Source organism: Gobio gobio (genome assembly GCF_949357685.1).
Source record: "Gobio gobio genome assembly, chromosome: 17".
Lineage (NCBI taxonomy): Eukaryota > Metazoa > Chordata > Actinopteri > Cypriniformes > Gobionidae > Gobio > Gobio gobio.
The window spans coordinates 22,887,550-22,914,753 of record NC_137110.1 but is presented as its reverse complement, the minus strand read 5'-3'; the positions used below and the strand labels follow the sequence as shown (position 1 = coordinate 22,914,753).

At 38.1% G+C, this 27,204-nt stretch overlaps 2 protein-coding genes across 4 annotated transcripts in view; one reads left to right on the top strand and one right to left on the bottom strand.

Moving 5' to 3' along the window:
* The first annotated feature begins 745 nt into the window (after positions 1–745).
* On the top strand, positions 746–12,315 carry atp1b1a (ATPase Na+/K+ transporting subunit beta 1a). Its single transcript, XM_079841456.1, has 6 exons — positions 746–992; positions 6,323–6,451; positions 8,150–8,302; positions 8,586–8,767; positions 8,906–8,989; positions 10,873–12,315. Exons 1-6 carry the CDS (start codon positions 899–901, stop codon positions 11,128–11,130), a joined length of 900 nt encoding a protein of 299 aa, XP_079697582.1. The 5' UTR covers positions 746–898; the 3' UTR covers positions 11,131–12,315.
* A 2-nt stretch (positions 12,316–12,317) lies between these two features.
* The window catches only part of nme7 (NME/NM23 family member 7), a 39,723-nt gene continuing 24,836 nt past the window's right edge, over positions 12,318–27,204 (bottom strand). For 2 of the 3 annotated variants that reach the window (XM_079841445.1, XM_079841446.1), the window contains 2 exons: positions 13,939–14,046; positions 12,318–12,408 (listed from right to left, as the gene is read on the bottom strand). In XM_079841445.1, the coding sequence (XP_079697571.1) occupies positions 12,376–12,408; positions 13,939–14,046 (141 nt within the window). In that variant the 3' untranslated portion in view covers positions 12,318–12,375. Of the gene's footprint in view, positions 12,409–12,755; positions 14,047–27,204 lie in introns of those variants that run through there. The other variant, XM_079841444.1, reaches the window with a different exon arrangement.

Here is a 27,204-nt window from a genome sequence, read left to right as displayed (position 1 = left end):
CTCTGCTTCTGCTGCCTCCCACTAATGACCTTGAATGGAGCACAGATCACATACTTGAATTTGAGTATTCCACAACTGGTCACTGGAAAAATGTTTCCTCCCCTTAACAGACACGCATTTTATCTCTGTAAGAAGACCTACAAAGAGAAGAAAATGTGCTTTGTATCATAGCGCCATCTGTACTTTCATAAATGCCACTTGAGTAAACGATATGATTAAAAAAATATTCTAAGTTGTATTTGACCACTTAAATCGTTTCCTGATCAGTTGATTTGCAGCAACAGTCTATCCCCTTTCAAAAAGTACTTGCATGGTACAGTGATGCTATCAGATTACCATGGTATTCTGATATGAAATAGCCTAATGTATCAAGGTGTTTATATGGTACTCTAAGGTACTTACAAGAATAACATGGTACCACCTTTATACATAAAACCCTATACTATAACAGGCCTACATGTCCAAAAAAGCACTGTGGTACTTTGTTGTCGTTCAGACTGTCAAAATATACCGGTGGGTTTACGTATGACATTCATTTATGGGATCAAAATAGGAGATAATATAGATATCTTTTTAGCAAAGAACACAGTTTAGAGTTTGAAAGAAATAGCACTGACTGAACTGTTCAAGCGAGCATAAATTCCACCCCCGTTTACGAGTTGTTACGCAAAAGCAAGGCGGCTTGTGATTGGTCGGAATCTGCCCTCCCTCTTTTGAAGGTAACTTATTAAAAGAGCCGATGGGCGGGGTCTAGCCTCGACTATATATTGAGTGGGTACAACCAAAGGTACCGGGTACGACTTTGTCCTTTTTTACAACATTAAGGAAGGGGACAACATCGCTGTAAAGTCCACAAGGCCCGTTCAAACACCACCAAAAAGGGAACTAAATATCGAAAATGTCTTCAAATAAAGATGCGGCTGGTGGATGGAAGAGCTTTATCTGGAATTCTGACAAGAAGGAATTTTTAGGACGCACAGGCGGCAGTTGGTGTAAGTGTTCTCAAGATTGTTTCATCAACGCCTCTTCTCTTGGATTAAACTAGTTTTTCTCATTCATTAGATGTTAATATTGATACGTAGCAACGTTAGAGGCGGGAGAATCGACTACAGCGTGTTTCCTGACTTTGGAAAAGCTCAACACCTGTTTGATCTGACTGCGTCGTGACTTTCGTTTTCAAAGGGGAAAAAACGCCTCGCGATGGCGCCTTGCTGTTACAATTAGATTATCATATTAGAGATATTCGTAAAAAATGAAGCAAATAAGATAAACAGATAAACCGTGTTGTAATTCAGAGAGTGAGAGGAATCGAGTTATAGACATGTAATAAACAGAAGGACTGATAATACGCGTCATGAGCCACAAGGTGGTGAAATGGCATTGACTGAATGGAAAAAAAAGATGAAAACATTGTTTAATTAAATGTTAACGTTCAGGTCCATGGGGTTTTTTTTTTAAACAAGAGAAGGTTATTTTGAAGGTCGTTATACGGATGCTATTACTGTTTAGGAAATATGTCAGCCAGCTACATCTGAAATGTCAGCATAGCTGTCGTTGAAGGATAATTTGCTATTTTCCAACCACTAAAATAGAAAACGTAAGTTTGACCGTAGCTTTGTAAGCATTAAAATGGTGTCAAAGTTACAACCCTGCTGTGCTGTTCATTTGACTTCTATCAACTACTAAGAAAATCTAGTTCAAACACCAACAAATAGAGTAGATTTTTTTATGGCATGGATGGAAACATCATTTTTACAGTGAAGAGTCAAACTACATAAAAACTACAAGTGTCAGTCATAAATAAATTACATTAGCGTGTTTGTGCTGGTGACCAAGTATATATTCTTCAAGGTGACTCAAAGCAATTTGGCCTGTCTAGTTTATGGCCTGCAGTTAGTAATAATGTAATACTAATTGATTATTTAGTACTGGTTCCTCTTCCTGCTTTCTTTGTCAATATACATCAGCTGAGTTTTTCATTTTAATATAAGCATTTTAAGCGGGAGACTAGCTTATAGAGTTTTATCAGTTGTTAACATTTGTGTTTATCTCTGCCCTCCTGATAGCTTGACTTGTGTGTGTACATTTGCTGCACTTGCAAATGCTTGTTATTAATAAATATACATTGTCCAGTAACCAAGCAAAATACTTTTCATATTTAATAAGACTCGATAAGTTGTTTAAAACAGTGAGCAGTGAAACGGATGGAAAGATCAAACACAGTTTTGAGTTGAGTCTGACACATGTGGGAGTCAGTCACATGTAGCATAGCCAGCTAGGCTCTCTCTCTCTCTTTGTGGGCTCGAAGTTTCATTTGAAAATGAATAGAAACGTCTGCGACAAGTTTCGTAATATTGTAGACTTTTCATTAATGAGTATTTACAGTTTGTTTGGTTTGATAAATTTGGTAAACGCTATCCAAACAAACCTTACGAGTTTCGAGAGTAAGGAGATGCTAGCGGTAGAGGAAGCATATTCACGGACGCATATGATTTCATTAGAGCTTGTATTATTCATTTAAAGAGGAGTTTTTGACTTTATTGTATCGATTTAATCTTTCAGTCTCTATTGTCGTCGCCGATCATTGCTTATGGAAAGTTTTATTTTATTATGTCACCCAGGCTACTGTCCACAAAATACTGTAACTGAAGACCACATTAAAAGGAAATGTATTGTTGTTACACGATTATTGATTTTTGTGACGCCTTAGGGAAGCCAATGCAAAGTGTGAGAGGACATAGTTAACAGCCAATAGACGCATTGCGTTTACTGTTGGCATGTGATTACTTACTCTTAATCTTCGTGAATGTGAGTTTAATAAGGTTTTTAAATATCATAGAAGTTTAAAAACAGGGGTTTGTCCTCAGGGGCAAGCTTCCTTCTCTGCCTGAGAGTACTCTCACACTGAGAGTATGACGCGGGAAAGGATTGTTTGTGGGACTGTATTCAAACTTGAATGTGTTTCCTGTAGATTCAAGAGGCGGCAACGGTTTTAGTGCCAGGGCTGAGGGAAAGGAAGTGTAACCCCATCATCCACACACACACAAACCGACTTTTGTGTTTGGTGGCGACTGGTTTGAAGTGGTTGGGGGGGGGGGACGCTTTCAATGAAGCCTACAGACTGGGACATATCTGACAGACAGGAATGCAATTCTGCAGGTCGCATTCTGTTGTTGCATCACACAGACACATGTGAGCTCTGAGAGTTCTGTTGTCGCTGTTACTTCAGACAGGAAAGTTTTGGTTGTTTCATTATTACTGGCAACTTTGCATAAAATGGCTGGGCTCAGCAGGCAGCCGGCCTCCTCAGTCTGGAAAATTAGAGGGGCCTTAGACCCACATTTTTGGCATGTTTGTGTTGGTAAACTTGGTATATTGTATATTTGTGAAAATACATAATTTGTATGATCAGTAAACTGAATTAAAGACAAAAGCATATCAGATAAATGTTCTAAAAAAAGAATGGTTGGTTATGACATTTTATTTTATGTAATAAAATCATTATAAATTAGCTTTTCACGAGTCACTTATCTCAGAAGATAGTTGAATGAGGTTTTGTGTCTTTATATTCTCAGTAGTTTAGAAACTGTTTAGTATAGTAGATGGTTTCCGCCATAGAATAAAAAATAAAAAGGTAATTGCAACTTTTTATCTCTCTTTTATCTTGCTTTTGTGAGTTTATATCTTTTTATATCGCAATTCTGATTGTAAGATATAAACCCGCAATTGGGAGTTAAAAAGTCGGAACTGGAGATATTAACTATTAAAATATTAAAATAAATCAGTATTGTAGAATATAACTTGCACTAGAATTGTGATAAACTCGCAATTCTGATTATTTCTTGCAATTGCGAGTTTATATCTTGCGATTCTGACTTTTCCCTCAGAACTGTAAGATATAAACTCACAATTTTGAGTTATAAAAGAGCGAGAAACAAAGGTCCGATTTGTTAGATAAACATTCGTTAACTTGTCGCTGTAAAGTCGCAATGAAATGGAAGTAGCGACAGATCTTATCTTCCGAATGTACACCAGAGTGCAATCCCAGACAGCTACATAATGTTGCTCGGCCTAGATCTGGCCCACATCTGGTATGTGTGGCATCCACGTGTACCAGAGGTGGGCCGGATCTGGGCCAATGTTGCTGTCTGGGATGGATTATTGTAATTGCTTATTGGATGGAGGCAGATCTGAATGTGAGCTTGCTGTGGATTGTACGGAAGATTGAGTTATCGCATTTTGATTTAAAATTACATGGACAAAACTAGGGGTGTAAAGATACTCTCATGTCACGATTCGATACAAATCGCGATACTGAACTCACGATACGATACTATGGAGATATTTTAAGCCAAAATAAATACGTTTTTTTTATTTGGAAAAATTATTATTACTTTATTATTATTAAAATAATAATATGATTTTATTATTATCAGGAAATATTTCCCCATTGCATTATTATACATTATATTCAACATTATATATAGTAGTATAGTATTGTAACTGAAACTCTGTGAACTTTAATTTTTTTCTTACACTGTGCTCGCGCTTTCAATGCAGGCAGTCGTTGGATCTCTTATACAGACATGCTCGCATGTCCCGTATCTCACGCAATTAATGCTCTATACATATAATAATAAACCATCTAAAGCACTTTGAGTAATCATACTACTAAAACTAAATGTGATATGGTGAATGATGTTTGCACTTTCACTTTGAGGAGTGCCGTTTCAGCGCATGCGCTTCCTATTATCAATGCAGTCAATTACAGTTCTAATGGCAAGCATGTCAAAATGACTATTCCCAAACTGTAAAGTTAAGTTAATCCAAAAAATGTAATTCTACATTTACTCACACTCATGTTATTTTTGCACATCACGCAAGCATTTGAATGTCTACAGTATATGCGTCATTGTAAATATGTTTATCATATTAAGCCATTGTGTCCCTTCATAAGACTTGGATTTAGATTAGACCACTCGATTGATTATTTTTTACGATGCATTTATGATATTTTTGGATCTTTTAAAGGGTTAGTTCACCCAAAAATGAAAATTCTGTCATTAATTACTTACCCTCATGTCGTTCGACACCCGTAAGACCTTTGTTCATCTTTGGAACACAAATTAAGATATCTTTGTTGAAATCCGATGGCTCAGAAAGGCCTTCATTGGCAGCAACGAAATTTACACTCACAAGACCCATAAAAGGTACTAAAGACGTCGTTTACAAAGTTTCTGTCTTCCGCCTGGGCCTTTGACGTGAACTCCCAAATCTCCACGACGCATGCGCGAGAATATCATGTAGAGCCGGCGGTTCGGGCATCCAGGAAACGCACACTTTAGCATCATTTTCACCACTACGCCAAGACCTAAAGCACGATCAATGTAGAATTCAACAGCTTAGATAAACTGCTTGTAAACAAAGCTCCTCGCTTCCGGGTCATGTGTCGGAATGCTGGCTCTACGTCATATTCTCACGCATGCATTGTGGTGCTTCGTGAGTTCACGTCAAAGGCCCAGGCGGAAGACAAGAACTTGTTGAATAAAGTCGTTATTTAGATTTTTCAAAAACTATTCTCGTCGCTTCATAAAATTATTGTAGAACCACTGTAGTGAGATGGACTTTGTAACGACGTCTTAAGTACCTTTTATGGGTCTTGTGAGTGTAAATTTCGTTGCTGCCAATGGAGGCCTTTCTGAGCCATCTGATTTCAACAAAAATATCTTAATATGTGTTCCGAAGATGAACAAAGGTCTTACGGGTGTCGAACGACATGAGGGCGAGGAATTAATGGCAGAATTTTCATTTTTGAGTGAACTAACCCTTTAAGTTTTAGGGGAATGGATTTCAAATGGAGGGACAGAAATCTCTCAGGTTTCATAAATCTCTTCATTTGTGTTTGGAAGTTGAATGAAAATCTTATAGGTTTGAAACGACATGAGGGTGAATACATTAAATAATTCACATTATTGGGTGAATTATTCCTTATAAATACGGAAAGCTGAGCTTTGGATAAAACTAACTATATCATTAATTATATTGTCGCATTTTTATATTGCGATATCTCGATATAACAATGTATCGTTACACCTAGTAACTTAAAAAAACATTAACAAAAATATCTATAACATGTTTTACGAAAATAGACAAGTTGAATTTTTGTTATGCTCATTTTATCCCTCATAAATGCTTTCCAAAACAAGACTGAATGTGGATGCATTTTAAACATTTGAGACCATGTTTACATTTAGTTGTCTTTGTGGAAATTGAATGCTCTAAAACATCCCATTGATTTCATGCTATATATTTTACTTTGCAGTCAAAATCTTCGCCTTCTACGTCATCTTCTATGGCTGCTTGGCTGGAATTTTCATTGGCACCATCCAGGCCATGCTCCTGACTCTCAGCAACTACAAGCCCACATACCAGGACAGGGTTGCACCCCCAGGTAACCAACCAGATTGGCTGATGTTGAAGATATTACATGCCCAAAAGTGTTCAGAGGTTGGGTACTATTTGTACGCAAGTAAAAGCTCTGAGAATGAATCCCCAAACTGAAGAGATACAGAATGAACTAATTGTACTTTAACGTTAGCAGTTGTTTTGACTGGCATGATTTTTGATAAGTACAATATGTGACAGTGTTGTTGTGTAGCTGATGATTTTGACTAACATAGAAGTGATCACGTCAGTGTTCTCGTACACTGTTTGACAGATGTTTTTATGTCTTGTTCTGCATTTATAGTTTTGTTGAAAATCTTAACAGTGTATTTTAAAGTGAAATACCAGAAGCTTTTGTATCACTTTAAACTCAGAGATTTGTTTGTCACCTGGTTGAAATCAAGACTTCAAGAGGACTTGCCGTCACATGCTTTTAAAAGTAATAGAGGCAGCAGGAACATTACATGTTATTCTTTGCCATTGAAATGGAAAAATGGGGAAAAATAAAAAAAAACCTTTTTGGGACATTCTCATTTACACACATGTGAACTGTTCCACGCTGGAAGTTAATTTTGTTTCTGTAAACCCTGACATTTCGGCGGCTCTAAAGGTCTGCCTAACCTCGGAGAGAGTGGGTGGAGGTGGTAGGAGTGTGAGGGAGTAGAAGGAGAGACACGCACAGAGAGCCATTTTGACCTTCACACTCCCGGTCAGACTGACGAGGCTTCCCGTTTGGGTTCTGACAGCATTGTTGTTCCTCATCCGCACACTCTGTATGTCGTGTAGTATTTCAGTTAAGGTTGACGTTATCAGCATTTGTGCGCTTAAACATACCTTTGCAATAGTTTATCACTAGGCTTGTTTGGCGATTGAACTTAGGGGAAAAGAAACAGTGGAGAGCATTGTACACTGTAGTTTCCATAATCCCTGTTAGGTTGCCCGTCGCTCCACTGCCAGCCATTCGCCACACCAGCCATGCCAGTGGATGTTTGCATAGTGCACACTCCCGTCTTGGCATTACATTTAGCTGTATTCTTGAAGGCCCTGAACATAAACGCCTCTGCCAAGGAGAGCCTTTTCCCCTTTAAGAGAGGCGGCCCTTGAACGGCAAAGTCTAAAAAGAAACAACATGAGTAGGAATGAAGTGGAGATCACCATGGTGTGCAGCTATTTGCTGTAAAGAAGGCCGGACAGAGAACTGACATGCTGCCTGCGTTCAAGTCCCGCCTCCCTCTTAGGGGCTAAAAGTTTCCATTGTGTGACAGGAGCACGTGAAGTTGTGGAGAGGAGGAGGGGGAAGGTCGGGAGACTTTCGCAAGCTCTAACCGGAGTCTTAAAAGTGAACCAAGCAATGTCTATGTAACTGTCTCGTGTTCAATAAGCCAGATGCTCCTCTTTTGTACCAGATACAGCACATTCATGGAAGGTCATTACCAGGCTGTTGAAACAAAAATTGCCATTACAGACAATATAAGGTTTCTGTTTGCTTGTTCTCCTCTGCTGGCTCCGCTCACGCCACGCCCCGTTCTGGCCTTACGTTCGTGGTGGAAAATTACTGCCAAGCTGGGAATCTGAATAGCAAACTTCCATGACAATGAATGGACCAGGCATTCGCTGCTCTCATAGCTGGAGGGAAAATTACCCTTCTAAATGTTCACAACACCAGTTGCTAAGGCCACATTTAACCTCTCCACTTTATTTACAGGTTTATCACACTCCCCACGCCCGGATAAAGCAGAGCTCAGCTTTACTTCAGAAGAAAGTAGTTACTCTGTATATGTGGAACAAATTGAACAATTTCTGGTGGCGTACAACAAAGATAAACAGAAGAATGTCAGCAAATTTGAAGACTGTCCAGGTACGATAAGTTTTATGATCTTTAAGCAATATAGATAGATCTCAATAAACCCAAGGTTTTAGGTCAGCTAAAAAGAGTTCAGTTCAGGAAGTGATCTCCTACATCACTCTCCGGCTCTGTCATATGATATTCATTTACAAGTCAACAGTTCACTGCTTAGGTAGACAATCAAGGCTTTATTTGACCCATGCTGCTGTCCTGCATGCCTGTGCACTGTTGTAGTAATGCCAAGCGAATACAGTTGTATTAGTCGCTAATAAGCCTTAATGCGTTTCATGTTCAGACTCCAATGGCTATACTGAACGTGGAGAACTGGAGAGCGATTACGGCATGAGGAAGGTCTGCCGCTTCGATAGAGAATGGCTGAAGGACTGCTCAGGCACAAAGGACCCATCATATGGCTTCAACGAAGGCAAGCCCTGCATCATCGTTAAACTCAATAGGATTGTGAACTTCAGGCCACGGGTGAGTCATTCGAGATTAGCAGCATTTCTTTTGTTATTTAAGAGTGCCATCATATAGATAGATCAAGTGCTTTGGTAGCCTGAGGCAACATTTACCTTAATATTGGGATTGTATCATACTGACAATCTTTCTCCTCAGCCTCCAGCTTCCAATGACAGTATCCCTGAGGCAGCCCGCCCTAACTTTCAGCCCAATCTGATCCCAATCCACTGCTCAAGCAAGGTAAGAAATACTTAAATAGCATCTTGCTAAAATAGCATTCTTGTGTAGAGATGCACAACATTTGGCAACATATTGGTTAGCGTCCGATTTTTTTATTTTTGTTTAAAAATCGTGCATGCTAATTTATTTTTACATTTAGATTACCTTTACCAACATCTAACACATACATGTATAATATCAGCTATAGCATAATTATTACAATCATGAGCCATAATTGCATTATCAGTGCATCCCTACTCTTTTGCCAGTCAAGTGTTGAAGGGATAAATCACCCAGAAAATTCTGTCATCATTTACTCACCCTCAAGTCATTCTAAACCTGTATGAATTTCTTCTGCTGAACACAAAAGAAGAATTTTAGAAGAATGTCAGTAAACAAACATTGACTTCCATTGATTTTTTTCCCCTTCAAAATATTTATTATTTTGTGTTCAGCAGAAGAAAGAAATCCATACAGGTTTGGAGGGCGAGTAAATGATGACAGAACAATAAAGAAAACGATAAAGTTTAGATAATCATTCTAGTTCTGTGAGAAAACGGAAGTCCACATTACAACTATAATGCTGCGTTCACACCAAACGCGAATAGAGCGTCAAAATCGCGTCTAGTTGGAAGCTTGAACATTTAGAATCCATTCGCACCACAGGGAATCTTCACTGAATGTATATTTATAACAAACGAAATATAAAACACAACCATGCCTCTCTTCTTTACATTTAAAAATATAATAAAAATAAACACATTAACACGTGGTTCAGAAAGAGTGCATATATGATTGTCACTGTAATAAAATGAATATATGACATAAAACACAACACAGTCTCAAGTTAAATAACCTAAAAAAAATTAAGTTATGAAACTCCACTTTGCCCTCTGTCAAAACGATTTGGCACGCAACAAATTATAGATTCATGAGACCAAAGATCGCCCGGAGACATCAGAGCCAGCGGCAAATGCCAGAAGGACTAGCCGAGGTAAGGCTGCTCTCGCTGGGGTTAACGAGTGCCCGCTGATCGACTGGATCTCAAAACTCTTAGAACGGCAGATAAATATTTCCAATAGGCGATCTCTTTATAAATAAACCGCAGATTTGAGCTTTAAACAAGTACATTCTCGCCTGAAAAAGTCTTAAAACTACATTCTGTTACACAATAACAGTAGTATTTTTAAATTACGCTGGGTTTCTCATGCGCTAATGACTTGCCATTAGTTTATCACCACGTGACAGCAGCAAGCAGGCTCCTGACTGCCGGCTACACTCTGCAAGCGTGGCGGTTGTGTGGCGTGTAACGCAGGCAGTGTGCAAGCTCCAACCTGTTAACATGGGAGCCGAAATAAAAACAGACACGCCACGCATCTGAGACGTTCACACCACGCTTGCAGTGTGTAGCCGGCCTAACGCGGCGCGAATTGATGCCAAAGTTCAGATTTTTCAACTCGGGCGTCAGACGTGAATTCGCTTCAAACGCGTGAATGCACAAAAAGCACCACTCGCGCAAGACGGTCAATTCGCACTGGATGCGCAAATGAGGCAGAATCGCGTCCATCGCGCCGCGCGAAAGCTTTTGCCTCATTCGCGCGCCTTTACATTGACTTAACATTGAAATCACTCACTCCAGATGCTCTATTAGCGTTTGGTGTGAACGCAGCATAATGATAAAAACATCGACAGCCAATCAGAATCCAAAGTCTAAAAGGCTCGCACATTTAAAGCAGCAGACACATAACTGCACGCTTATAATAAAGAAAACGTTATTGTCTGTCAATGAGGGCGCTGATATAGTTATTCTTATAGTTATGGTTCTTGGTGTGAACGGGCCTTCAGCAAAGAAATGTGCACTGCGCTCCTGTGAATGATCTAACACTAGTTATGCTCGTCAACAGAGAGAAGAGGAAGCAGATAAGCTCGGACCGATCGATTACTTCGGGCTGGGTACTGGTTTCCCCCTCCAGTATTATCCTTACTACGGCAAGCTGCTACAGCCCGATTACCTTCAGCCTCTGGTGGCCATCAAGTTCCACAACATCACGAAGGATATGGACATGCGCATAGAGTGTAAAGTATTCGGAGAGAACATCGGTTACAACGAGAAGGACCGTTCTCAGGGACGTTTTGACATCAAAATCAACATCAAGTCATGACCTTAGCTATGAAAATAGCACTTTTATTCTGCCCATTTCAAAACACAGTAAATTAGACGAATAAACAAAGACGAGCACAAATTCAATTGGAAAAAGCAACTACAAACGACAACTAGTCTTGAACAAACTTTCATAACATACGGGACCTACACTTAATCTGTATGCTTTACACTAGCTTTCTCTGCATGTTTAGGGTTAGAATGTAAATTACAGGAAGAGTAGCAATAGCAAAGTATTTATTCTACTGTAAATGAGAATATTCCGTGAGCCATGGGACGTTCATTTATTACTGTAAATTATAATTCCACTACTGATGTAGCGAGCAGTGTTTCTGTCCCCTGAGTATTTCTGCCTAGTGTGGTCTCTTTATATTTTATGGAGTGTGCAGTGCAGTAGTCGCATACAATGGTCCTTTCCAAGCCATGTTGTAATTTCTGTTGTCTTATGTGAGAAAGACTTAGCGGTCCAAGGTGTGTTTGTTTGTGTGTGTGTGTGAGAGAGAGAGAGAGTGAATGTGCGTATTCGTCTACTTAAAAACTGAAAATACTGGCATGGTACGCTCTGAACTCCCCAGGTCTGTGTGTGTGTGTGTAAGTGACTGCACTCCGTTCAAACCTTTTTTCCCCTTTACTTTTCATTTTTTTGCTTTTCATTGATTGCGGGGAATGTTTTTACATCACCTTTTGAATTTTTATTTGATCTTCTTTGCAATTTGGGAAATTGGGGCTAATGAAAATTCTGTGTAAGGCTTTTATTTTTCTTTACTATTAAGTGTAGAACTGTGTGTCTAGTGTGGAGGACTGAATTGGCCAGTGGTGACCATGGCAACTCAGTGCTTTTCATTTTTTTTTGTTCTGGAGACATCACATGATGTGGTGTTACTTTCTAATGAATGTTTTTGCCATTTTCATGGTGGAAGAATTTTATATTTATGCAGTTGTACAATTTTTTTTTTCAGCAGGAGAAAGTGTAATGTATGAATCCAAAAACCAAAGTCACTGGTCAAAGGTTAGAAACCTATCAGATGCAAAGCAGTACCCCATGTAATAGGATATTTTGTTTGTGTTTAAAGTTCTTAAAAGTCATTGTTGGACATCAGAACACTTGTCAAGAGTATCATTTGCTCTTGTAATGTTATTTAAATCTGGGTAAGACCTAAGAAGAAATAAATGGACAGACAACTGAGGCATTGTTAAAGTGGTCTTTATTTAAATAACAGCCAGACGGACATCTCTCACAGTTGCTTCACCCATCTAAAATCTTAAAGAAATACTGGACCTGCAAAACAGAAATTCCCACAATTCAGTCCAATCTTCCTCCAAAAGCTAAACACCAAGACAATAGTTGTCCCAAATAACACACAATGGGCCAGATTGACTAAACAGGGCAAATTTGCGAGAGAGTGGAAAGTTCTGCGCATGATTTTCTGACGACGTGCAATTTAAAGAATACAGACACAGCTGGATCGTTTCCATAATGACCAAGAGCAGCTCAAATTGGCATCTGGTTTAAGACATAATATAATAATGGCGCAAATTTACCAGTAAATTGACGAGAGCAAACCTTCGTAAATCACTAAATCAATCGCCGATTTTTCACAGCGCGACAGTAGTTTTTTTTTTTTTACTTCAAAAGAGGGTTTGCTCTGGCACAAGTTGTTAGTAAACCTGTCCCTAAGAACCATGCACTCTTAAAAATAAAGGTTGCAAAAGGAGGTTTTCATAGAAATTCCACAGAAGAACCATTTGTGGTTACCCAAAGAACCTTTCAGTGAAAGGTTCTTACCATTTTTTTCTTAGTGGGAAGAACATTTTAAAAATCTAAAGAACCTTTTGTAGAATGGAAAGGTTTCATGGATGGTAAAGGTTTATGGAATATAAAGAAGCTTTATTTTTAAGTACAGTGTACTTTATTATTACAGTCCTGTTCTGCGTGTACACACAATGTACTTATCATAACAATAACTGGGTTATAACTAGGTACTAACCCTGAACCTACCCCTAACCCATGTTGCTACCTTATTTTAGCAGTACATTCTTAGATATGTGCACTACAAGTAAACGTACTGTAAGATATAGTTTACCCGAATCTTACGAGGTTATTTTGTCATCCAACATGGGGGTCTGATAGCGCCGCTGCTACGTAATGACAGCTTTGACAGTTGAGTGCACAAAGTGTCCCACATTCAACAGACATTGAATGGTGGATAAGTACATGAATTTGGACATACCTAAATAGAATATTTAATAAATGATAAAGCCCATCATTAATCTGTGACACACTTTTAAGCACTTCATCAGGCCTTAGCATCAGCTCGCCAGCTTGTTTTACTTTCAAACAATTGACTTTCCCTGAATTGTGCCTGTTACGGCAGCCGGCGTCTGTGCTGGGCCTCTGTGAGGCCTGAGCTCTTGGAATGTCATGGCTGAGTCGGTCAGCAGGCAAATGATTAACAAGGGGCCATTTGTGCTAGAGGCTGGACAGATCAGGAGTTGTGCACAACAATGACGTCCACCGGGCCATACCCACTCCCTGGCATAACAAAGCCTTTTTTTCCTTCTATCAAACCGACTCTATCCGCCTGCCTTCGTTTCCTGTGAGACCCGCTGGGCTGTAGGTCTGCCTCGGCCCACTGCGGACAGTCATGAGACCTGGATGCCATTTTGTTCTGTGCTTCATAAGCAATCGTGGGATCCAGAAATATTTAAGAAGGCGAACAAACATCCTCAAAGCGAGTAAAACGAGACAAAACGTGACTGTGTGGCTCTTGCGTAACAACGAGTTTGAATGAGATTTGCATGAGCTCACCTCCAGAATCCCGTCCTCTGGTAGGTCTGTGCAGTGAACGCCATTCTGCACTTTGTTTTTGCCGTAGAGCGCCCGTAAAGTGACGGGCCGAAGGTGGCGTGCTATTTCCTGTGTGGAAACAAAACATTCAACACTGACAACAGCTCTGTGATGGGTTCAAGTTAGAACAATTGGATAAAAGCACAGGTGACGATGCATGTGTTGTGATGGTTACTCATGCCCGACGCTGCTGTGAGATCACATTACATCACATTCTATCCAGAGCGTCAGGTTACTCACACGTGCTTGTTCATGTTACTCAAAACAGATTACTGCAAACATCAGCTTCCTAAATCAGAGTCAGAGTCACACAAAACTGAACTTTCAACTTTTCAACTTTGACTTTTTTTTAAATGATAGCACCATTTTTGCTAATATTTTTGCCATATTTTTACATTTAGATTATCATTACCCTGTACTTTTACATTATCTTTGCGGTCCTCTAACGCGCACTTAAAGATGGCATGAAATCAAAATCAAAAAATCAATTATTGTTTTTATGGAATATTGCAGTATTTATTATAAACATCATTATTTTTTAAATTCATGTACCCAATTTTTTATCAAAATAACTTCCCCGTCCTGACGTTCACTGGCGCGAGGACGGGACAACTTGTCACTCACATGACGTCACGGAAGAAAAGACTATCGCAAATTCCGTTTCACGCCGACTCTAATCTTTAATAATTGAATAACACCGTTAAATGCCATCTTTAGCAAATCTCAAAATGAAAATCCATTTTTGTACTGTACATTATAACATTGTGATGGCTAACTTCACTTGTAACACTTGAAACAAGAATGATTGATTTGAGTTTTTAGTGTTTTATTTTTTATTTATATAGCCAAAGAACTATAGATTTATTTGTCTATTTATAAGTTATCACTGTCAGAATAAAAAAAAAATTGAACCTTATCAACCACTAAAATGTGCATATTAGTACCTTAGAGTAGCATTGTGTACTTGTACTAAGTACACGTAATATGTACAACTATATACTTTTTAGAGCTAAATACGGTAAGATTTTTGCACATTTTTTCAAAGAGTGAGCCATAATATAAAAATAATTATGTCTTTATCCGTGTTGGACAGAATTGAAATACCAGGTCATCCCAAATGAAAATGCTTCAATCCAGGATTGTGACATTATTTGTGTGAAACCCAACCAGCTTTTATTTTCTCTGGTCAAGCTCATCTCAACCTGACATTAACACCAGGCTGGCAAAGAACAGGCTGCTCATCATTCTAGGCATGCTGTCATCTAGCAAAAAAAAAAAACAGCCAAACGGTAGCAGAGGAATACAAGCGATACAAAAGTCCCACAGTTCAGACTAAAAGACCAACAAAATGGGACTGATGTAGTTGAGTGTAACAGTACGAGCGACTTTAAAAATATACGATCACCTTTACAAAGGTGTACAAATGTTAAACAAATACTCCTCCACTGCCATTACAGCGTGACAGAAGTTCAAGGGGTCTTGGCTGAGTTTACTTTGAGTTTATATTTCACTGCCCTTTCAGCAGAATGTTGGACTAATACCAGGTCTTGACTTTAATTCGCGCTCACATGTGCTTCTCATTCAGAGCTCAGCTGGCCAACTGGCTAAGGCTAAAATGGAACGTGATGAAATGAAATATTCCTGAGGACACAAGCCCCGGCGGCTCTACTGTCCTCTGCTAATCTCTACCAGTAGGAAATCTAACTCCCAATCTCTGCCCATGGGGGTGGGGGAGGGGTGGCTTATCTAAATGTAAATACATTTGGTTTCCTTAGCCACACCCATCTTGTCACCTCCATTTTGATCTCTGGATTTCCATTTCAGTGGCTTGGAACCTGCTGAAGACCACACAGTTTAAACAAAGAGGGACTATTAAGCGACCACACATTGTCATGAGAGAAAGTCTCAGACAAAATGAGTGTTTTGGTTCAATAAAGACAGCGCTGTAACATAGGATTTTCTTTTCTTAAGCTTTGGCATATTTAGAGACTCTTGCTGGTTAGTTATTATCCTTATCTTGTTGACACTGAAAAAGCACATGAAGACAATCCTTTCTTTAGTTTTATCTATGATGTCTGCTATGTGATTCATTTAAAACATGACAGAAACCTAATATCATGGTTAGTATATAGACATTAGCAAGCATCACTTGTTTCTTAGTAATAAGTCAGTTCAAATCTATAATGATGAGTCACATCCTCATTTGATTAGACACAGATGACTAACTAAAAAAATGGCAACACAAAAATTAATAGTTTAAAAATGTAAAGAGACAAATGTAACATGCAGTGGTGATATAACACAAAGAAAAAAAGTACTAAAAAGTACCATGGTAATACTCACAAAACCTTACACCATGGTCCATGAAAAGATGATCATTTAGTACTATGGTAAACATCAAAGTACCATGGTATTACCATCTGATACAGTTTTCCGTACATACTTTTTGAAAGAGGGATACACTACATTTAAACGTTTTTTTTTTGGACGGTAGGATTTTTTATGTTTTTGAAAAAAGTCTTATGGGTGAAATATTAATGAATTTCTTTCTATTTTAATGTATTTTATTCCTAATTTATGGCAAAGCTGAATTTTTTGCAGCCATTACTCCAGTCTTCAGTGTCACAATCATTTTAATATGCTGATTTGGTCCTCAAAACATGTTATTATCAAATGTTGAAAACAGTGCTGCTTAATATTTTTGTGAAAACTGTGCTAAATGTTTTTTTTTTTTCAGGATTCTTTGAGTAGAATGCTCAAAAGTACAGCATTTATTTGAAATGGAAATCTTTAGTAACATTAAAAATGACAATCACATTGATTTTATATCCTTGCATAATAAAAATATGAATTTCTCGTCCCCAAACTTTAAATGGTATTGTATATTTCTTCAGAACAATTATCTTAAATGAGCTTAATCAGTCGACTAAAGTGTTTACTTTGCTTTAAATAGACAAATGATTGTTTAATCTGACTGGAAATGGACTTTTAAATGCACTTATTTATCAAACACAGATATGCTTACAGTGAGGCTGATTTCTGAGGAGAATTCCTGGCAAAGCTGGCACACTATAATTGCTTTAGTTAACCATAAGTGACCAGCAGCAGCCGCTGAGCTTAATGTCACTGTAATGAGTCCTGCCAAGCCCAAACACTGATGGTTACACACCAACTACAGGCTACGATTAGGAACAAACAAGCTAAGGGAGTTCATTTCGCCTCTCACTGCCTCTTTGTCTCATGGAGCTCCTTTGGGAAAATTGCTATAATCAGCACGTTTGTATGGCTGAGATACCCATGTTGGCGATATCCATTTCTAACGGCCGCTGTTTGACGTCAGCATTCATAGTGTGCGTGTGTTCTCATTCTAAACAGAGCCGCTGCCAGACACACTGCATATATACACACTTAGCCTCCCTCACCCCACCACACAGAATATAAAGAGAATGTCAATAGAGAGGACACACTGACGTAACACTACTGTCTATGTAAACCGAGGCGAAAAAATCGTTACTTCACAAACCCTCCTCTCGCTATTTGCTGATAAAAAGGGGCCCGTATTCAGAGAGTGAATACCCAGTCTTAGAGCCAAGTGACATGACTTCACGTCTGAGTATATGGATATCTGACTCTCAGTGGCATTTAAAAGTATTTGGCAATCATCACAAATTATTGAACGCTAAAATAACTGTAATTTAGAGGGACAAATTCACACTAGATGGGTAAACTAGCCTTAATTGGCCAAGTGGGTGAAAGACAATCTGGGTGTATAGACGGTGTTAGCAGAGTGTAATGTTCCAGACTTAAACTCCTCACATTTAACCCTGTATGTGCCTGCTGTTTAGAATGGTAGCTTATCCTATTGGGTCCAAAAGTTAGAGAACACTGATGAAAATGCTTATGCATTTTGCACTAATGATTTGGATCATTTAATAAACGCTTTCATTATAAATCGTATTATCAGCATACCATAACAGCATAGCGTAACATCTAAAATGGATATTTGACTAAATGAACGTTTTACTGTATTTTTGATTATACAAATGCAGCCTTGGTGAGCATAAAAGGCTTCTTTTAAAAACATGAAACATCTTACCAACCCCATGCTTTTGAACTAGTGTACATTCGATTCTGAATGTCAGATTTTTTTGTATAGTCTCAGACATTGACACTGAAGCTGTCCCACACGGTTGGAATCTTTTAGTTTCCTGTGTACGTCAATGCCGCCTGGGATCGTACCTGTAAAAACGAGGCTCATTATTCACACCCCCTCCATCAAGGTCTCTCACTTCATAGCTATCAAAAGAGTCAATGTGCTAATCTGCCTGGTGTATGTTAATTAACGAGCAATAGATTCCAGCCACTTTTATTTATGAGGACCTTTTGTAATCCCAACCAAGCCAAAATGGGTCTTTCTATCTAGACAAATCACCAACACATACATATCAAACCAATCCCTGTCTCTATACAGTAATTAAACATACATAAATCATGTAAAATAGCATAAAAGTCTATTTGGTTTCAGCATATAACAGGGTTTCCTGAGATATCACGATTCAGTTCAAGCTTGTAAGGCAACCAATCACTGCAAGTTTCTGTCTTTTTTGCCAACTTGATAATTTAGTCTTAATAGTCTATAGAAACTAGATACAAATGCAAGTAATTAGGTAAACTTCTCGCTGAGCGGCATGACACGCTGTGGAAAAGTGCAGTTTGAGCACATTTAATATGTCTTGGAGCAAAAAATTGACTGTAACCTTTAATCCCAAATGAGTGACGTAGGACCTCGAGAATTGGGGACATCACAATTGTGCTTTCACCAATGTGCCCTCGAACAAAACACTTCACCACAGGTGGTGGCAAGGGAAGTGTCCATGTAATTAGCATACTTGAAGTCTTTTGAATGAGAAGCATCAGGCAAATGGCAATGAACAAAGTAGCCATTTATCTAAAGGTACGGCCACATTTACCGTTGTTTGGCGAATTTTCTGTGTGTGCGAAATCTAGTCATTTCAATATGAATTGATGCGTTTGAGAATTTCACGTGAATGCAAAATATTTCCCCGCGGCACTTGAATTCGCCACATTGACCAACAGAAAGCTGTTTGGGTTGGAAGTGGCTTGATGAAGGTGATTGTTAGGTGAAACACATTGGTATATGGAATTGTTTTTAAATCATTTAAGCCACGAGTGAATAAAGGCTTTTTAGATGTATTAACCCGGAGTGCCTTGGCTTTAAATGTTTGTTTTCTTTTCATGGGTTGAAAGTGACTTTTGTGTGAGCTGTGCTTCATACATCGCTAAACTATTGACAATAGACCATTTAAAAGTGGATGTAGGACAAAAAGTTTATGTTGTGATATATTTTTAACAGGAAAAACTAAAGCACTAATAAACTAAACTCGTAACAGGGAAATAAAGGGAGTAGATCTGCACTAATTTGGTGGCAGATGACAGGCAGATTGTGCGAGGCAGTCCCAGTTCAGCCCCGGTCACATGGCTCACTCACTCCCTGTTCCTGGTGCCACTCTGATGTAAGAGGGCCTTAATTAAGCAGCAATCGATGCTATGGGACGACACTGGAGACTCCTAAGAGAACACCGCCATGGTAACTACAGGTTTCCACGGCCCTGCTTTTATGCCCACATACTTACAGCACTGACACATGCTAGCACTCAGCACTATTAGAGATCACAATTAAACCCTGACTGATTGAATAACCTACTTTGTGGATGAACAATTTGGTTTACAACAGGAAATGTACATGGGCAGATGCTGTTAGAGAGCGAATTATTCTAACATGGGTACAAATGAGTCACATATGGTATTTCTGAAACAAAATATCAAGGACAAAAAAAAAAAAAATTCACTTCAAATTAAAATATACATTAATATACGCATAGATTTTCAGACATCAGTAATAATGTATCTTATGTATTCTCTGGCCAGGTCAATTTCCTTGATCTTTTGACGGTCCAATTGTTCAATACAAATACAAAAACTAATAGATAAATCATTACTCAGTATGGCTCCACCTTACAGTTAGAAGAGCCAATCAGCTTTCATAGATGCATCACTAATTTATTTACTCATGAATGTAAATATTTTATTTGAAAATGATTTACATTTATTTTGCATGATGAGCACAATTTAGGATAAATGCAAGGGAGTTTGACAATGAAAAAGCACACTACCGTTCAAAAGTTGGTGGTCAGTAAGATTTTTTAAAATGAAATTATTACTTTTATTTAGGAAGAATGCATTAACTTCATCAAAAATATAGATGAAGACATGTATTATGTTACAAATGTGTTACAAAAATGCATAACAGTTTCCAAAAAAATGTTAAGCAGCATAAATGTTTTCAACGTAATGATTTCTGAAGGATCATTACATAAATAAAATATGTTTTAAAATAAAAAAAAGTTATTATTTATGATTAATTCCACAGTATTACTGTTTTTACTGTATTTGTGATCACATAAATGCAGGCTGTGTGAGCATAAGCGACTTTTAAAATCCTAATGATCCAACTTTTAAACCAAACTTTTGATTTTCTTTAAATGCAGCTGCTCTCACTAGAAACACTAAAGCCTTTTGCACAAACATAAGAGAAGAACCATCTATAGCAAATCCTGTTGTTTGTACTTGAGTGATCATGCTTTGTCAAATACCCTGATCCAGGAAAACGTCATTGTTGCTAATTGCCTTTGCTGTTTATTTGCAGGCTATTACATGTTGGTCTGTCATATTTCTCACAGACAGATCTAGCAGGACTGTACAGAAGACACGTGAGACAACAGTGTCAATTGTGCTTTGTTTTTCTGTGTAGCAGGCAACACAGGCCTTGACTGACACAGAGAACACTAGATTAGCAACATCCTAATAAAACTGAGTGCAGGGCCATAAAAAATAGTTCACAAACTTGACCTTACACTGTAGAGCTGTATTAAAGACATAATTCTACTTTCATAAACCATTGTGTTTACTTTTGATACATTTGAAGGACATGGATACACAAAAGGCTCCACATTCTCTTGTCTAAAGAAGGCAAACACTGTGTCCAAACATCTAATACTTTATCTTATCTCCATTGTCTGCGACAAATCGGGCACGGTTACATTCGCACTGCATAAGTTTACCGTGTTACAAGTAAGTTACCTTCGTATCCAAGCGGAGGTTCAGTTACGGTATTTTGGAACCTAGAGCTGAAAGCCACTGAGTCAGTCATTGACAGGCATTCAGTTGAACTTTGTCAGCTGATACGATCTGTCGACACAATACATTATTCATGAACTCCAACACCATATGAGACTTAAGCACAACTAAGTGAACAGGATCTTGGTGCGTTCTCACACCGAAAACAAATGGCTAATGTCTTCTGTACAACCTTGGACAAAAGTCAGCCTTGGAGCTTATCAAGTTCAAACAGACACATACAGAATGTAAATGAAAGCAGAAAGGCAGACAATAACAGCAGGTATTTATACAGAAACTGGAGAATTAATTCTTTTGTGAGCTTGGTCTGTTCTTATAACACAGCAGAATGCAACTTCACACATTTGGAAACAACCTTGTGCAAGGAAGTTTTGTCTAGAAAGACATTGTTTCCTTGTGTACACTGACACTTGAGTCAGAGAATCTGGTTACACTGAACAATACTGTCAAAACAAAGAATAAGACAGTTAAAATCTCCCATCGATTGACTTGAGTTTACATCTTAAAGCCAACAGGAGCCGCCATGATGAATTTTTCACTAGCTTCACACAGAACTCCTTGCTCTTTTACACTTCTATCAATGATAAAGAGATCAAGGTACTGGAGAGGAGCACAGTGTTCCACAACTGATATCATTCCTGAACACAGCAATACTACACCACAAATAGGTCAGGCGACAGTGTTCAGAAACCATATTCTTAAAAGGATATTGGCAAAATACCTTAATGTTGAACTTGACCTTGAAGTAAGACTGTCCTAAAAATGAGGCAAAAAGGAACGCAACAAGGAAAATGATCAAAGTTTATGGCCAATGTAAATTCCCATAGGGTGCATTTTTAAAGGGATAGTTCACCCAAAAAGGAAAATTCTGTCATCATTTACTCACCCTCAAGTTGTTCCAAACTTGGTATGTGTGAATTTCTTTCTTCTGCTGAACACAAAAGAAGATATTCGGAAGAATATGGGAAACTAAACAGTTGATGGACCCCATTGACTTCCAAAATATTATGGAAGTCAATGGGGTCCATCAACTGTTTGGTTACAGACATTCTTCAAAATATCTTATTTTGTGTTCCATAAAAGAAACAAATTCATACAGGTTTGGAACAACTTGAGGGTGAGTAAATGATGACAGAATTTTCATTTTTTGGTGAACTATCCAGTTCAGTTGGATTGCTTGGATAGTGTGGTCTCACTATAATAGTGAGGTTTCAAAAGGAATATATAAGTCATTTGTAGCATACAAACCATTTACTAGGGATGCACACCTATAACAATTATGGCCGATAACTGACAACCATTAAAATAGTTATTGGCTTATGTCCAACCAATAAATGGCCCAAAATAGTTTAAAAATTAAACACTAAAATGCCTTTTAGTTATTTGAATTGGTATAAGTGAATTTAGGCATTAATCATAATGTAAAAAGCATATTATTTTTGAGATTTGCCAAAGGTTACATTACATCAACAGTGTTATTAAATTATTAGTGTTTTTAGGATCGGCTGTGGTCATAATTCTAATATCAGTGCATCCCCAGTTTTGACAAACCAGTCGGACTGATCTCATGTCTTCTTTACAGGGGCTGATGCTACATTAGGACACAAAGAGGCTCAACATTTGCTAAATTCTGCCAAATGAAATATGTGCCCTCAGGTCATCTTCATTGTTGCTGACATAATGTTAGACATATGTTTTTTTTTTGCTTTCATACGATGGACTTTGCTGTTGTACTGCTCCCTGATATGGTCTTCCTCTGAACCAAAAATAAACTTCACAAGGCAACTCTCATGATCCTTCTCACTACCCTTTTGGTAAGGCATTACATGACACTAAAGTGTGTTCGGCAGTGGGAAAACCTCAGAGGTGTGGAGTTTACCAAAAAAGAAGAGTGGTTAATGAAGCATGTTGAATCTTGACTGACTAATCACGTCATCAAACACTGACCTTCCCCCCCCCAAAATCTTTCATACGGATCTCCAAACTCTGCAACAGAAGATGTCATTAAAGCGGACTTGGGCTTGGAAAACTTTATGATGCTCTTACAAAACTTTACACATTCCGACCCGAATTAATGTAATCTTTGTGTTTGCACAAGATTTTAAAACTTTCAGCTGAAATGAAAGAAAAACACGCCTGCCTTCGGACTCAAACAGCGATGAGGAGTATTATCCTCTCTTTATGAACTACAACTAATCCTTCACAAACAATGCTGAAAATATTTCTCCCCTTCTTTTGTTCACACAATCCTGGAGTTTCAAAGCGTTAATGGTTTATCCGCCTCGCAGATCAATTTGGTCTTTCTGCATTTTGGTCCAGAAGTACAGTAAGCTTAATTTTAATCAAACATTTGATGACAAAAATCGAGTAGGCCTAATTAATAAAAATAATACATTTTTAATTTACAGTACAACTGTAAACTTTCAATAAAATTGTTTAAATTTTAATTTCTTCATTTACAGACATTAAAGAGCATATGAAATATCCATAAAAACTTGAAACACACTCCGGCCCGTATATGAGAAAACGCCCTCATGCTTGTTGCGCGCGTACACATGAAATGCTTTTTACAGACATATTTCCCATTTGTGTTGATAGGAAGCCAAATGCACACAAGGGTACGCCAAAAAAACGCACCCATGTCTCTGAAACAAGACAACAGCGCTGAGATGAATAAACCTGAAACAGCCTTTTTGTGACATTTAAATATAATAATGCAATCATACGCAGAATACAGCGCAGTGATTGGAGTGAACTAGTTTCTTCTCATTAATAATGCTTAATAATGAACCAAGTCGCTTTAAAAAAAACTGCCATTACAAGTCACACACATGCGCTTCACCTTGAAACACACAGTGTTTATATTTATATTATTAAATGACAGCTTTTGCGATTCGAAAACTGCAAGAAATATCTTGATTTCTATTTAATGTTGGTATATCGTGCAGCCCTTAACTGTTCATGTATGTGTATGTGTGTGTCATTTACTGAAATGTAAAATTAGTTGCGCCGACCCACAGTTTACAGGAGACAACAACAAATATGACTGCACGCACACATTTTTGAAAAAAGTTTAGTTCGGTTTGTCTGCACTAGATGCTTGTGATCAAAACAAAATAGCTTCCATTACAATTGATGGAGCTGTCTGTGGTGCACCTTAAGTTGACACTATCCAGCCACTTTATTTTGCCTGTTCATCCAAAATAAATCTGGTCAACACAAAACAGAACTGTGCATATTGCAAGACTATCTAGCAAACATTCATTGCACGAACATTCACTGAATCCAAATGATAAACATTAGAATGACTGTTCAAATTGGAAGTGTTCAGCCTTGAAGTTAGTATGCTAGCTCCAACGTAAAGTTGCAACACTCTAATGCAGGCAAAATGTGCTCAAATACAGCTCCAGCAGCGATGCTGGCACTCCCTCCTCCACCCCTACCACATTTCCTGTCCTTTTTCTAAAGGTGGTATTGTTTTCCATTGTTAAAAATAGTTTATGCTTAAATTTAGAATTAAAAGGAAAAATGAAAGCATAAAATAATTTAAAACATGAATAATACTATAATAGTATATAAATAAAATAACACTTTAATGTACTTTAAATAAAAAGGCAATACAATACAGTATATATGTGCTATCACTTTAACATTTATGCATGTTGATGAAGGAAGTAATAAATGACTGAATTCAGTTTAAAACAGTAATACAAGGCTTTATAACATTATAAATGGAGGTAAACGGTGGCTCAGCACATAGTTGTGTTGTATATGTGTTTAGTGTGATTCGGTAAATGGAAAGGAATGGGTTGTAACCCCTCATTTATTCACAGCAACAATCAAAAAGTGTTTACGGTGCAATATATAGACCAGTCTATCTCCCCAAAACACACATGATAACTATGTTTTATGCATCATACTGGCAGTGTTTATAAACCACAGACATGCAGCCACAGATCCAGCACAAAAGGAGGGGGGGGGGGGGGCATGTCAAAATAATGAGCATGAGCTAAAAGAACTTGTGAGATACACGACAATAAGTGCTGCTGTTGTGACCAGACAATGCTGATATACAGTCTGTCAGAGAGTTTAAAAACAAACCACACGCTCTCACGCTCTCTCTCTCTTTCCCTCTGCACAGTGTGTGTGCTTGTAAGAGTGTGAGTGTGTGAAAGAGAGGGTGGGGGAGGACCCAGGGTGGGGCTGTCAATTGAGAAGTGCGTAGCTCTTTCCGGAACCCATGATTGAGCAATCCAGTTTGACCTTGTAAAGGTCACAACACTGGAGCCATGTTCAGAATCTCAAAGCCATTTGTGTCAAAGAGCAGAAATATCTAGCGGGCTAGCAACAGCTTGTGCAAGGCATAAACTGTGGATAATTCAGTCAATAGAAACATTTCATGTAATTTTGGCCATACTAACTCTTACTCATTCATAGTTACTTTTGAGTAATAAAATGCTAACAGTTTGTGCAACTGGAGGCCCAACTCGATCTCATAAGAAAAGCAGCTATTTTATGAGGTGGCGATTTCATATTAATTTGATTTGTACAGAAACGTGTCATTTTTAGGAAAGCAAGATGGTCCACCAGTGCAAACTTTTTTCTTGCCGGTGCAAAAATTTTAAATAGAGGTCACACTTTAAAAATATTTTAACAGAGGACAACCACATTGCCCAACTGATAAGAGCAGCCATTTCTATTGCATATGAAAAACATAAAATGGCAAACCAAAGGAAACCATGCTTCTCGCTTGAGCTGCGCAGTGAGTTTATTAGCTCAGACCAATATTAGACATTGCAGTGCAAACTCAGAACAGGTTTACTCACAGGGCGATCTCAATCAAGCAACACGTTACTACACTGCAGTGGGATATCTACTAAGAAAGCATTTGAATTTGCCTCAGTATTAATAACTTCGCTGCAAGATATAGTGAGAAGCATTCAAATTCAGCACAGAATTCTCAGTTATAAACCATAGGTATCAGATCAAACAGTACATGTGGAAACCAGGAGAAACATTGTGCCATGAATGATCAAGTTTTAGAAGACTTTTCAGTCCACAAATCACCAACATTCACCATGGATTTAATGTAGTAACGCTAACTGTAACCATGGTATTGTGGCAGAAATAGGCTAATGTTTTTAAATTATTCCTTTCAGGGTTTGTACAACCCTTCAAAAGTACAATTCAAGCACTTTTCAAGGACTTTCAAGTGATTAAGTTCAAACTTTTTCCAGCACTAAATATTATCCAATTTAAATGTTATTTCTAATGTTACCCTATCAAAATTTGGGGTTTACATGTTACTGTTCATAAAAGTTAATTTTATCTGTATCTCAACTCATGCTCAGTGCTTTACTTTCAATAACATGTGCTGATACCATCATCTGTAGAACTTGTGGCACTTTTTCGTATCACGTGATAAGATTTGGCTCGCCATGCTTTATTTGGGCTCGGTTTGCTTTTCCACTGCAGTTTAGCACCGCTTCAAAGTGGGTGGGATTATAGACTGATTGTTTTAGTTGTGCCGCCACCTCATCTACTGTCCACAATACAGTCAATAATTTTTTCCAAGTTGCATGCGACGATCATTTAAAGCAAGTTGTGCAAACAAATGATACTACAGTGGCTGTTGCTGACTATTTAAATCTAGCGGTTTTGGTGTCTTTTGTCACAAATCCAATTCTCTCTGACCAATCAGTGATCGACAAATTCATACGATTAAGCCACCAATTCGCCAAAACATAAAATAGTGAGAGTGAGAGTGTGTTGCAAAGCCTCAATGGATGTTTTGTCCTAAGAAAAAAGAAAATGTATTAATTTATTTGTTGCAGCCATAAATTGTTGTTTTTATCTGAACCTTTCTATATTGTCCACTGGATTTTTTCTATTATTCCACGGTCTGTCTGAATACTCGATTCTGATTGTTTGGAAGGTGTGCGTTAAAACCTTTAATGCCCAGGTAGTTCTAATCAGTTTAATCATCATTTCAAATGAATGCACCGCCTT

Bases quoted from the DNA above. Each gene is read 5' to 3' on its own strand.
- atp1b1a (XM_079841456.1), top strand. From the start codon at position 899: ATGTCTTCAAATAAAGATGCGGCTGGTGGATGGAAGAGCTTTATCTGG. The intron at 993-6,322 runs GTAAGTGTTCTC...TTTACTTTGCAG, and splicing joins ACGCACAGGCGGCAGTTGGT to TCAAAATCTTCGCCTTCTAC. The intron at 8,990-10,872 runs GTAAGAAATACT...GCTCGTCAACAG, and splicing joins CAATCCACTGCTCAAGCAAG to AGAGAAGAGGAAGCAGATAA.